This window comes from Betta splendens, chromosome 11 (assembly GCF_900634795.4).
Source record: "Betta splendens chromosome 11, fBetSpl5.4, whole genome shotgun sequence".
NCBI classification, from domain to species: domain Eukaryota; kingdom Metazoa; phylum Chordata; class Actinopteri; order Anabantiformes; family Osphronemidae; genus Betta; species Betta splendens.
Window position 1 is genome coordinate 12,739,334 of NC_040891.2, and position 14,065 is coordinate 12,753,398.

At 43.5% G+C, this 14,065-nt stretch overlaps 1 protein-coding gene across 7 annotated transcripts in view; it reads left to right on the forward strand.

Moving 5' to 3' along the window:
- The window catches only part of ext1c (exostoses (multiple) 1c), a 54,093-nt gene extending 45,982 nt beyond the window's left edge, over positions 1–8,111 (forward strand). For all 7 annotated transcript variants that reach the window (XM_055512946.1, XM_055512945.1, XM_055512944.1 and 4 more), the window contains 10 exons: positions 13–106; positions 1,952–2,059; positions 3,073–3,192; positions 4,807–4,939; positions 5,228–5,346; positions 5,479–5,574; positions 5,979–6,065; positions 6,177–6,337; positions 7,138–7,309; positions 7,405–8,111. In XM_055512946.1, the coding sequence (XP_055368921.1) occupies positions 13–106; positions 1,952–2,059; positions 3,073–3,192; positions 4,807–4,939; positions 5,228–5,346; positions 5,479–5,574; positions 5,979–6,065; positions 6,177–6,337; positions 7,138–7,309; positions 7,405–7,590 (1,276 nt within the window). In that variant the 3' untranslated portion in view covers positions 7,591–8,111. The remainder of the gene's footprint in view (positions 1–12; positions 107–1,951; positions 2,060–3,072; positions 3,193–4,806; positions 4,940–5,227; positions 5,347–5,478; positions 5,575–5,978; positions 6,066–6,176; positions 6,338–7,137; positions 7,310–7,404) is intronic.
- Positions 8,112–14,065: the final 5,954 nt, after the last annotated feature.

Sequence of the window (14,065 nt, forward strand, 5' to 3'; positions counted from 1 at the left end):
TCTCCGTGTTAGGTTTGACTACCAGGAGCTGCTCCACAACTCCACCTTCTGCCTGGTCCCTCGAGGCCGACGCCTGGGCTCCTTCCGCTTCCTGGAGTCCCTGCAGGTAATTGTTTGTCATTATATCAAATGCAGACTTTATTCAGTATGTGATTGTGCGTTACGCCTCCAGGCTTCAACATTAAGAACCTACAGGTACATGTGGGCTTGGTGTTTTGCTAGACTTTCTCTGGACTTTTGAGCCTTGGTAATTGAGGCCTTTTCCGAGCGGAGCTCCACATGTTTCTGTTTGTGCCAACAGTGTAATCAGCATTAGCTGCAGCGTTCCCCTCCACATAACACTGTTAAACTAACCAAATTACACCGTGACAGGAAGCCGCCCCACTGTATGAGCTGCAGCTCGTATGCAGGTCAGCCAGCGACGCAGTGCACAGGATGCCGAGTGTTTCTGTTGTGGTTTCGTGCAGCCCAGTGCTTGTTGACACCTCAACAGTCACATCTGCAAGTGTTTTCCACAGAGCGTTGTGCACATCTGGTCATAAAGGGCTGAGTCGCTGTTTGCTGGGTCTATTATTACACACGCGACTCCTCATTTGAGTCAATCAGGTGAAAGTGCAGTAAGCAAATAACGAGGAAACCCGCAGCATGGGCTGCTGTGGTTCTGTGCCTGGCGCCCGAGCCCACGGCCCAACGCTGAATGTGGGGCTGTGCTGTGTCCCCCCGGCAGCGCTGCTCTCTGGGGCTGGACGTGTGCATGAATGGGCCGGAAGCGTCCGATGTGTGCTGAACTCTGGCTCGGCCGCAGGCAGCGGTCACGGTCCCGTCCTCCGCGCCTTCTCGCCTGCTCCCTCCCTCCCTCCGTCCTCTCCTTCTCGATCTCTCTCCTTTCCATTCAACCGACTAAGATTTTTGTTGGGGGGTGTTTTTTTTTTTTTTATTTTGGTGCCAGCTGAGCCCACAAAAGAACTGGCAATTACTAGTGTGGTGGGAAATTCACAGTTTTCCAGTATACACAGGCGCACATTTGCTCACTCCTCCGCATACATATTCGCTCAAAGCCTCCCCTTCTTCATCTCCCAATGCAAACAAACCGAAAACATCTACACAGCGCGGCGGCTTTCATGCTGCCCTACCTCCAGGCAGGAGGGACTTGAAATGCTTGAAGCCCACAGTCAGAGAGCCTCATCTCTTGGGGAGGAGACTCAGGCGAGCCTCGGGCTGCATTTCAAATTTAGAGGCCTTGAATATTCGCTGTGGGAGGCTGCACGTGACCTTGTTATAACCTGCGGCCGACTCTGACACGTACAAGTTCCCCTATTTGCACCCGTGTCCTTCAGCAGATCTCTCCGCCGACGAAATGCATGAGCCTGGATGCCTCGGTGGGCACAAGCCAGCGTTTGATCTCAGCCGTTTAGGCTGCTGCTGCTTCTCGTTCTCTGGTGGTTTAATTAGAAAATAGTGGGGAGGAAAAACAAGACGCGGGCTGATCAACACCCCAGACCACGAAGTGGAGAGAGGAGGAAGAGCAGGATGAGACAGGAAAATGAAGTACTGTATGGAGAGAGACCAGCAGAGGAAAATGAATAAAGAACCTGCACCAAGATCAAACAGTGGTTGGTGAATTAGAGGGTGAGCAACTTCAGTAATGCATTTAACCTTCAGGAGCGAGGCCTCGCTCGATGCATGATCGCACAGGAGGACTGACCCTGTGCCAAGCACCTGGGACTGGAGTCATACAGGAAGGGTTATATTCACGCAGCTGTAGTATCTCATGTTATGTGGTTTACTGCCAAGGAGGAGCTGGCAGCGGCGGCGGAACTGGAAGGAACCCAGTCACGCTGCAGCTGATCGGAGATGATGTACACTATATAGAATTGTTTCACAGAGCTCTCCTAATGTGTGTGTCTGTGTGCGTGCGTGCGTGTGTGTGTGTGCGTGTGTGTCCGTCCAGGCGGCGTGCATCCCAGTGCTGCTGAGTAACGGTTGGGAGCTGCCGTTCTCTGATGTCATCCAGTGGAACCAGGCAGTCATTGAGGGCGATGAGAGGTTGCTCCTGCAGGTAAGAGGCGGTTCCGAATCAGCCACACCAGGGTCAGAGGTCAAGGGTCGGGCATCTGGGTTCCTACCAGCTGGTCCAGTCCAAAAGATAGTGAATAAAGTACACAGTCAAAGGAGGGACCGAGCAGGAAATGAGCTGTGGGCATTGCTCTTCCTTCTGTTCCATATAAATCTATGTAATCGTGGTCAATGGGAACCTTCCAGCAGGCAGCTTCACAAAGCCGGCATTACCAATATCAAACAGCGTGGTTATAGGTTAGGGCCCTTTGAGGCCTTAATCCTCATTCATCCTCTGCATCTATGTCTCCTCTCGCACACGCAGGAAAATAAACACAATGAGCTCTCGCCCGCAGCCGTTATCACGCTCCCTCGCGCAAATTACATCATGTCTTCCGCGCGCCGATCCCCTTCGATCTGGGCCAACGGAGGACGCCAGCCATTCAGCTAATGAACGGGATCACGGCCCGAGAGCTGGCATGGGGGGTTCAAACCAGGGCAGGTCTGGATCGACCCATCGACCTCATGGGTGGCAAATCTCCTCACCTGCAAAACGCACGTCCACAGGGTGTGTGTGAAGCAGGAGAGCGAGCGACCGCCCGGCTCCTTTAACGGCTTCTCATTAGAAAACGCGTTATCTGTGCAGAGACTAAGGGGCTTAAATAAGTCAACTGCTCACACTTGTCTCAGTTCAACATGGCTTTCCTCCACTTTGATTGAACCATTGAGCTTAACACTCTGTGTTAAGTGATTAAATCAATTTTGCTGATTCACTCGAAACCCCTAATTCAGTTCTTACTAAATAGGCTCTAATTATGGGAACAAACAAACCCGCGTCGGCCCTGCGTCAATGTGTTTCTTTTGGGGGGGGGGGCACTCAGTTGGGTTTACACACTTAAATTAGTTTTCTTCCTCTTTTCCGAAGTATTTTACAGACCCACAGCTCACCTACTGTCGGAAACGCCCCTCCTTTTCCCTGCACTGAATCTGTTGTGATGTCTCGCCTCCTCCCTTCAGGTGCCGTCCACGGTGAGAGCGGTGGGGAACGAGCGGGTCCTGGCTCTCAGACAGAGGACCCAGATGTTGTGGGAGGCGTACTTCTCCTCGGTGGACAAGATCGTCCTCACCACGCTGGAGGTCAGCCCCAGGCCTTGGGACAGAATGTGAACCAAGCATTAGCAGCTCCTCGTCGGGCGAAAGGGGGAAATGCAGCAGCACACGTTCTGCTGCCGCCTCACACAACCGTCTGCAGCATTTCCACTACAATGTCCCGTTTCATCTTTGAGCAGCTCCACTTGACAAAATGCCCCCACACATGCACCGTTTGACAAGGCTGTGGCGAGTAGCTTGATGCCACTAATTTCTCAAAACAGCTGTTTCCCTCAGGGCCCTTAAATAATTCAGCCTCCAGCCAAAATGTGTCAATGGCCCGATCACTCAAATAAACAGCTGATGCCACATTCCTCCGCCGGGACTCCTAAGTATCGGCAGCTGAATGCGGAGCTGCTGACATCAGTCGACGCAGTCTGAGCACACGGATCGAAGCCCATTCAGTCCAGTCCCGGCTCATCAGCACACAGAGGGTTAACACATAGGGTCTGGAACAAACCCAAGAGCCAAGTACAAAATCTCTCCTCATTTCAGAGTCTCAAATCCTTCAAGCGTGACTGATAGTGAGCATAGACTTAATTTAAATGTCCTGTTACCACGAATAGCCAGAGTTTGTTCAGTAATGAAAACGTGTACGAAAAGACGTGGGGCTGTAAACACGGGTTTTCCGCCGCCGCCGCTCCCTCCCTGCGGTTTACTGCCTGTGCGCTGTCATCAGACCTCTTTCAGACTCGCTTTCCAACAGAGTTTTCACATCTGATTCAAACCACCCTTCTGTCATTATGATTATGGGCTTTGGATCCGGGCCCGTGCGCTGCTCGCAGGCTGCCGTGTTCAAAGCGGTTCACGTCTGATCCACCTGATGTCTCAGAAATCCCCTAATGTATGGAAATATATCATTATGCTGCACGTATCTGCCGCTACCTGCCACTTCTATGCCTCCCTGCTCAGTATTACGAGCACGAGATTTTCTCTTTCTCGACACAGAGGTCGGGTAAAGAAAAAGCTTTAGGTCCAGCTTAACGCCTTTTTTAGCCTGTCTGTCTCTGACAGCGATGAAATGCACTTCAAAGGTGGTTTTTCCAGCTAAGAGAAAGTCATTTGAAGGTTGTTCCACGGGTCAGACAGTGCATGAAAAGAAATAAAGCCTCTGATTGGAGCAGTTTTTCTACACAACGCCGGGGTCTAAACACATGAAAACACTGCACGTCCACTGACTTTAACCCACTGAAGCCTGCTCAGCACACCGGTGTGTATAAACAGGACTGGAAGCCCCTCGTGTGTTTACTGCTGGGGATTTATGCCAGAGATAATAAAGCGGAGGCTCTGGAAGATGGTGATAAGCTTCTTATAGACATGCAGCCTGCGGTGGGGAACCTCTGGCCTCCAGGGACAGCTGGGTGGTGGGTCTGGGTCCATGGGCAGAGGGCTCCTGCCTGCATGGAGCCACTGCTGAGCGCTCGCCTCCTGTTGGTGGAACCCGGGCAGAACACACAGTCCAGACAGGCTTGGGTGGCGTTTGCTGTGATGTGTGTCTGGTCTAAAGGCCCGGGGTAGTGTGCTTTAAGCCGTAAGACTCCGAGATCTTCACGAGCTCAGAGGAGGAGCACGTTCTCACCCACTTTTCCTCCCTCTCCTCAGATCATCAAGGACCGAGTGTTCTCGCACATATCGAGGAACAGGTACATGTGGAACTCCCTGCCGGGCGGCCTGCTGGTCCTGCCCGAGTACTCCACTCACCTCGCCCATTTCCCCTTCTACTACCTGGGATTAGGTAAACACACACTTGATTTAAATGCTTTGGCAGGAAATGCAAATTTCTGATTCCACGCGAAGCATAATTATGAGACCATTATGTCAGAGCTGTGGAGCTGGATGAGTAATCAACATGGCAGATGTTCAGTGAGGCCTGGTCTGCGTTTTGCAACACTGCTAAAATTAAACTTACAAATAGGATTTGATCACATTTAATGTTTTTTATGCTCATATTAAACCTTGATGGACTAAGACAGACGCTGTTCAATTACAATAAATGTCCATTCTGTCCCATCCTCGTGTTCAGGGGTCAGTCCGGGTCAGGAGTTCACGGCGGTCATCCACGCTGTCTCGCCGTTGGTCTCCCAGTCTCAGCCAATCATGAAGCTGCTTCAGGTGGTTTCCAAGTCAAAGTACTGCTCACAGGTAAACTCGCAGTCTGAGTAAAGAAACAAAGTGTAATCAGACACTTGACTTGACTTTTAGAAGACGGTTTGGACCTGCCTTTGTAACCGGGTTCTGTCTGGGTTGTGTTATTCCCCTCTCCTGCTGCCACAGATCATCATTCTGTGGAACAGCGAGAAGCCACCGCCCAGTCGGAGCAAATGGCCTCCGATGCCCGTCCCTCTCACTGTGACAGACGGCAGGAGGAAGGTGAGGCCCAGGGCTGCTCACAGCTCACGCCGACGCCTGCTCCGACGTTTGAGTGACAGCGGGACTGTCAGCCGCTCGGCGTGTTTGTGCATCTCGCCCTCTTCTTCCTCGACATCTGTTCCCCTCTTCCTCCGGTCCTTCTCACTGATGCCTGTTTTCCCTCTGTGTATCGTCCTGTCCCTGCGCTGTACATCCGACATGTTCACCCACCCGTGTGGCATTCACTTCCATTAATGTCACTCATTGTGAGGCAAAAAAAAACGTGAAAGACAGGCAACCTATAGTAATTTACTCTCCTCAGCCACTCGGCATGATTTACTGTAACATGATCACGTCTCACTCAACTCAGAATCACTCAACTCAGACAGCATCATAACTAAGATTTACTACTGCTTCTCTCTCAGACCACCAGTCGGTTTCTACCTCACGTTGCCATAGAGACAGAAGCAGTACTGAGTCTGGACGAGGATTCAGTGCTACTGACCAGTGAGGTGTGTGTATACAAGTTAGTAATAAGTATACAGCAGATGTGCACATCTGTAAAGACCAACTCTCCAGGAATTGGACAGTACTGTTCAGGTGTTTCTTGTCTGTCTGTGCAGGTGAACTTTGCCTTCTTAGTTTGGCGGAGTTTTCCTGAGAGGATTGTGGGCTATCCTCCCAGGAGCCATTTCTGGGATCCCCTGAAACGCGCCTGGGGCTACACCTCTAAATGGACTAACGATTACTCCATTGTGCTGACTGGAGCTGCCTTCTACCACAGGTACACAGTGCTGCGCAAACATAATACAACAGGAAGTGACATTTGGCTCTAACCCCAATTTAATGTTGATATCAGGATTTATAGAAAGCAGTGTTCTACTTAAAATATATGGATAGCAGGGTCACATTTATGATCATGGTGAATTGACATGTACATCAGCCTACAAATAAATATCGAACAAATAAATAATGAAGTACAACTAAGAGGAGATTAATCAATTAAAAGTGAATCTAATTTGTGCAACACCAAATTCCCGAGAGTCCTCATACAATCTGATGTAATTACTCCGTTTCTCAGACAATGTGTTAATTTTTATCCACCAGTTTGCTAATTTGTACCCCCGTAGGTTAGATCCATCAGAACCATCTCAAACAGCCGTTTCCTCCATTAAACAGAGAAATGAAGTGAAAACGTGCCTCGCTCATTGTGTGAGCCCTCCATTTGGTCTTTTACACGCAAAATTATCTAATTACTCACTGCGTGGTGTATTAGTAAAATGACGTGACAGCGCAGCTAATGGCTTTCCACAATGGAGCAGCTTCACAAAACTGAATGTAGAGCATCGGGATGGAAAGCGCTGCACTACTGGCCTCCCGTCACTGCACCTGAGGGAATAAAGACCATGCACTGGACCACAGGGGATTAATTTGTTGTGCACTATAAATATCAGATCCAACTGGTGGTTGTCCCAGATACATGTCATCAACATACATCCCATGGTTTAATCTGCTATACTAAATGTCGCCATACCAACATGTACAAAGTGGTGTATTTATACATCAGCTTAAACTGTCCCGCAGGTACTACCACTACCTGTTCTCCCACTACCTGCCTCAGTCTCTGCGGACTCTTGTGGATCGCACCTCCAACTGTGAGGACATCCTGATGAACTTCCTGGTTTCTGCAGTAACTCACCTGCCACCAATCAAAGTGGCGCAAAGAAAGCAGTACAAAGAGCTGCCCAGTCCACAGGTACGTGGCCACTTACCTTCTTTACAGCAGGCTGTGGTGGGCGTTTACGCAGAATGACACGATGGTGAATAACACAATCCTGTTTGACCTGCCAGGGCACGAAGAGCGTCCCCTGGGCCAACCCGGAGCACTTTAATCAACGGCAGGAATGCATCAACACGTTCGCCAGCTGGTTTGGCTACATGCCCCTGGTTCACTCTCAGTTTCGCCTGGACCCAGTACTCTTCAAAGATCAAGTGTCAGTCCTTCGCAAGAAGTACAAGGACCTGGAGAGGGCGTGAAACTGACATACAGACAGAAAGACTCTAGAGCACTGGCGATGCGGGGACCTGTTGACAGCTGAACCAGCTAGCGGTGGAGGTGGAGTCTAAGTGGACGTAATGACCCATTTGCGACAAGAACAAAGTACAATCATCAGACAGACCCTGGTGGACTGTTCTATGCTGAACATATACATGAAGACGTCAATAACGTTTAAGTTGAACGGACTCTCTCGAGCCCAATAAAAAACAGAAAGAGACCCACAGCAGAGTCAATATGAGTGTGACTGAAACTCAGAAGACAATGTCTGCAGGACAAACAATTGGATGTGTGAACACCTCAGATGTCAGAGCTGTTGCTGTGACACTGAGAAGGAAAAGGCGAGCTAATGCCAGATGCACCTAAGGGACTGGTATTGGTGTCACGCACTCCAGCTGTCGGGGGGGGTGATGTCTCAACATAGCTGTGCAGTTGCCAAGGAAACGGATCATTTCGCATCAAAATGCTAACTGTAAAACCAATAAAGTGATTTATAAATGCACGGTGCTCCACAAGATTTTTTTCTTTACATTACCCACACATGCACAAAAAAGGGCACCAAGCCAAGGATTCAGCCCAGGCCTCTCTAGCAGTGGCTTTATATCTATATAGTCGAATCCAGGACAATTGCCCTTCCTTAGCTAGTGGCTGCATCACATTGACATACCACAGCTAGTTCCTGATGTGATACATCAGAATGTTTACTTTTAGAAGGTAAACCACAACAGCATCCCCATAGGTTCAGTCTTTAAGAAGGTCCTCGTTTCTTCATTAAACACAAAATATGTCCTAATAATTAACAAAGTGTTACAATGATATCCAGTATTACTAAAACGGCCTTATGGACTGAAAACATTGCCTAAAATTCAAAAACATCAACCTTATTTTTTTCAATTGCAAATGACAACGGGTGCATGATGCATATGTTCCATGGCACCAGGACTCCACTGTAGCCAGAGTCAGTACTGCCACCTAGAGGCTTCAGCTGCTGAACAGTAAGTCTCCAGTTTATCCAAGTTCGGTATTGTTCTTCGATTTTGTAATATTTATTGTTATTATTATGAAAAATTAGAAGAAATTGAATTTCCTTTCCTCATGAGGTCTTGTTTTTAGTGTCAAAAAAGTCAATATCTGAAATATTAGCAGAATTTAGGAAAAGTCTTGATGCTAACCATACCTGCAGCGGCAAGTACACACTTGTGACGGTGGTGCGGTGGGTGGTACCGTCGCCTCACAGCAAGAAGGTTCTGGGTTTGATTCTTGGAGGCGGCCCTGGTGCCTTTCTTTGTGGAGTTTGCACGTTCTCTGTGTTTGCGTGGGAGTTCTCCGGCTTCCTCCCACAGTCCAAAGACGTGCATTAGGTTGATTGGTCCATTGCCCGTAGGTGAGTGTGTGTGCATGGTTATCTGTCTCTGTCCGTCTCTGTGTTGCCTGGCGACCTGTCCATGGTGTACGCCCAGCTGGGATAGGCTCCAGGATCCCCACGACCCTGCATATGGGAATAAGCGACTTGGAAATGGATGGTGTGTACTTGCTAGGAGTGTATCTTGTCTGTCTAATCCAGGGCAAAAACCCACCTTGTCAAGTAGAAGAAGTCTGCGATATGCTGAGATCCATAGCAAGACCTTTACAAACACAGATCAGGTGGAGACCAGGAGCCTGAGTAAGACAGATGCTGACAGGCATGTCAAGTAGATGTGCTAGAAAGGAAGATGGAACAAATGGCGAGTGAAAGAGGGCAGAAACCTGCAAAACATCTGGTATTCAATCAACATCAACACAAATGTCAAGAAAGTAGAAAAACAAATTTTTGGAAACTTATTAAAAGTTTCTGTTGTCTCACACTAGCTATTGCAAAATGTTGTCAAAAACATGCACTCATATAGTATTTTTCAAAAAACACCAAAAAAGGTTTTTATATTACAGTATTTCATCAGCACTCTTTATTATAGTCTGTGGTCAAAAACACGCTTTAGTATAATATGTTGTCAAAAAAGTAAGGAAGAAATAGATTTTTGCATCTCATTACGTATTTTTTTTTACAACCTACTGAGGCAATTTTGAAGTTATACTATACTAGAGCACTTTTTGTAATTTTTATAGTATGTGGTCAGTGAAAAACCTTTTTAAAACCACCTTAACATAGTATGTTGTCCAAAAACACCTTAGTATAGTATGTTATTTAAAAATACATTAGTACAGTATAGTGTTTGGTCAACAAAGGTTTTAGTAACAAAGAAAAACGGTAAAAAAAAAGGTTTTAAGACCTTAAAAAAGGTCTTAGTATACACTGTAGCATGTTGTCAAAAAAACGCCTTAGTATAGCATGTGGTCAAAAAAATGTTTTACTATACTTTATGGTCAAAAAAACGCCTTGGTATAGCATGTGGTCAAAAAAACGCCTTAGTATAGCATATGGTCAAAAAAATGTTTTACTATACTTTATGGTCAAAAAAAACGCCTTGGTATAGCATGTGGTCAAAAAAATACTTTAGTATAGCGTGTGGTCAAAAAAAAGGTTTTACTATACTATGTGGTCAAAAAACACGCCTTAGTATAGCATATGGTCAAAAAATGCCCTACTGTAGTATAGCGTGTGGTCAAAAAATACCTTAGTATAGCATGTGGTCAAAAAAAGGTTTTACTATACTATGTGATCAGAAAAACGCCTTAGTATGGTGTGTGGTCAAAAAAAGGTTTTACTATACTATGTGGTCAAAAAAAACGCCTTAGTATAGCATGTGGTCAAAAAAACGCCTTAGTATAGTGTGTGGTCAAAAACACGCTTTAGTATAGCATGTGGTCAAAAAATGTCCTACTGTAGTATAGCGTGTGGTCAAAAAAAGGTTTTACTATACTATGTGATCAGAAAAACGCCTTAGTATAGTGTGTGGTCAAAAAAAGGTTTTACTATACTATGTGGTCAAAAAAACGCCTTACTATACATGTGGTCAAAAACATGCTTTAGTATAGCATGTGGTCAAAAAATGTCCTACTGTAGTATAGCATGTGGTCAAAAAAATACCTTAGTGTAGCATGTGGTCAAACTAAGGTTTTACTATACTATGTGATAAAAAAAACGCGTTAGTATACCATGTGGTCAAAAAATGACCTACTGTAGTATAGCGTGTGGTCAAAAAATTGCCTTACTATACCATGTGGTGAAAAAAATACCTTAGTATAGCATGTGGTCAAAAAAAGGTTTTACTATAATATGAGGTCAAAAAAAGGTTTTACTATACTATGTGATAAAAAAAACACCTTAGTATAGTGTGTGGTCAATAAAAGGTTTTACTATACTATGTGGTCAAAAATTGCCTTAGTATAGCATGTGTTAAAAAATACCTTAGTATAGCATGTGGTCAAAAAAAGGTTTTACTATAATATGAGGTCAAAAAAAGGTTTTACTAAACTATGTGGTCAAAAAACGCCTTAGTATAGCATGTGGTCAAAAAAGCGCCTTAGTATAGTATGTGGTCAAAAAACGCCTTAGTATAGTGTGTGGTCAAAAAAATACCTTACTATAGCATGTGGTCAAAAAAAGGTTTTACTATACTATGTGGTCAAAAAACGCCTTAGTATAGCAAGTGGTCAAAAAAGGTTTCACTATACTATGTGATCAAAAAAACGCCTTAGTGCAGTGTGTGGTCAAAAAAAGGTTTTACTATACTATGTGGTCAAAAAACGCCTTAGTATAGCATGTGGTCAAAAAAATTCCTTAGTATAGCATGTGGTCAAAAAAACGCCTTAGTATAGTGTGTGGTCAAAAAAAGGTTTTACTATACTATGTGGTCAAAAAACGCCTTAGTATAGCATGTGGTCAAAAAAAGGTTTCACTATACTATGTGATCAAAAAAACGCCTTAGTGTAGTGTGTGGTCAAAAAAAGGTTTTACTATACTATGTGGTCAAAAAAACGCCTTAGTGTAGTGTGTGGTCAAAAAAAGGTTTTACTATACTATGTGGTCAAAAAAACGCCTTAGTATAGCATGTGGTCAAACTAAGGTTTTACTATACTATGTGGTCAAAAAACGCCTTAGTATACCATGTGGTCAAAAAAAGGTTTCACTATACTATGTGATCAAAAAAACGCCTTAGTGTAGTGTGTGGTCAAAAAAAGGTTTTACTATACTATGTGGTCAAAAAAACGCCTTAGTATAGCATGTGGTCAAAAAAATACCTTAGTATTGCATGTGGTCAAAAAAACGCCTTAGTATAGCATGTGGTCAAAATAAGGTTTTACTATACTATGTGATTAAAAAAACGCCTTAGTATAGTGTGTGGTCAATAAAAGGTTTTACTATACTATGTGGTCAAAAATTGCTTTAGTATAGCATGTGGTCAAAAAAAGGTTTTACTATAATATGAGGTCAATAAAAGGTTTTACTAAACTATGTGGTCAAAAAACGCCTTAGTATAGCATGTGGTCAAAAAAAGCGCCTTAGTATAGTGTGTGGTCAAAAAATTACCTACTGTAGTATAGCGTGTGGTCAAAGAAAGGTTTTACTATACTATGTGGTCAAAAAAAAAACGCTTTAGTAGAGCATGTGGTCAAACTAAGGTTTTACTATACTATGTGGTCAAAAAACGCCTTAGTATACCATGTGGTCAAAAAATGCCTTAGTATAGCATGTGGTCAAAAAAAGGTTTCACTATACTATGTGATCAAAAAAACGCCTTAGTGTAGTGTGTGGTCAAAAAAAGGTTTTACTATACTATGTGGTCAAAAAAACGCCTTAGTATAGCATGTGGTCAAACTAAGGTTTTACTATACTATGTGGTCAAAAAACGCCTTAGTATAGCATGTGGTGAAAAAAATTCCTTAGTATAGCATGTGGTCAAAAAAACGCCTTAGTATACCATGTGGTCAAACTAAGGTTTTACTATACTATGTGGTCAAAAAAACGCTTTAGTATAGCATGTGGTCAAAAAACGCCTTAGTATACCATGTGGTCAAAAAATGACCTACTGTAGTATAGCATGTGGTCAAAAAATTGCCTTAGTATAGAATGTGGTCAATAAAAGGTTTTACTATACTATGTGATAAAAAAAACGCCTTAGTATAGTGTGTGGTCAATAAAAGGTTTTACTATAATATGTGGTCAAAAAAATACCTTAGTATAGCATGTGTTAAAAAAATACTTTAGTATAGCATGTGGTCAAAAAAAGGTTTACTATACTATGTGGTCAAAAAACGCCTTAGTATAGCATGTGGTCAAAAAAATACCTTAGTATAGCATGTGTTAAAAAAATACTTTAGTATAGCATGTGGTCAAAAAAGGTTTACTATACTATGTGGTCAAAAATTGCCTTAGTATAGCATGTGTTAAAAAAATACCTTAGTATAGCATGTGGTCAAAAAAAGGTTTTACTATAATATGAGGTCAATAAAAGGTTTTACTAAACTATGTGGTCAAAAAACGCCTTAGTATAGCATGTGGTCAAAATAAGGTTTTACTATGCTATGTGGTCAAAAAACGCCTTAGTATACCATGTGGTCAAAAAATGACCTACTGTAGTATAGCGTGTGGTCAAAAAAAGGTTTTACTATACTATGTGATAAAAAAACGCCTTAGTATAGTGTGTAGTCAATAAAAGGTTTTACTATAATATGTGGTCAAAAAAATACCTTAGTATAGCATGTGTTAAAAAAAAATACCTTAGTATAGCATGTGGTCAAAAAAAGGTTTTACTATACTATGTGGTCAAAAAACGCCTTAGTATAACATGTGGTCAAAAAAAGGTTTTACTATACTATGTGATAAAAAAAAACGCCTTAGTGTAGCATGTGGTCAAAAAAATACCTTAGTATAGCGTATGGTCAAAAAAAGGTTTTACTATACTATGTGGTCAAAAAAAGGTTTTACTGTACTATGTGGTTAAAAAACGCCTTAGTATAGCATGTGGTAAAAAAAACGCCTCAGTATAGTGTGTGGTCAAAAAAAGGTTTTACTATACTATGTGGTCAAAAAACGCCTTAGTATAGCATGTGGTCAAAAAAAGGTTTCACTATACTATGTGATCAAAAAAACGCCTTAGTATAGCATGTGGTCAAACTAAGGTTTTACTATACTATGTGGTCAAAAAACGCCTTAGTATAGCATGTGGTCAAAAAAAAGGTTTTACTATACTATGTGATAAAAAAAAACGCCTTAGTGTAGCATGTGGTCAAAAAAATACCTTAGTATAGCGTATGGTCAAAAAAAGGTTTTACTATACTATGTGGTCAAAAAAAGGTTTTACTGTACTATGTGGTTAAAAAACGCCTTAGTATAGCATGTGGTAAAAAAAACGCCTTAGTATAGCATGTGGTCAAAAAATTACCTACTGTAGTATAGCGTGTGGTCAAAGAAAGGTTTTACTATACTATGTGATAAAAAAAACGCCTTAGTATAGTGTGTGGTCAATAAAAGGTTTTACTATACAATGTGGTCAAAAATTGCCTTAGTATAGCATG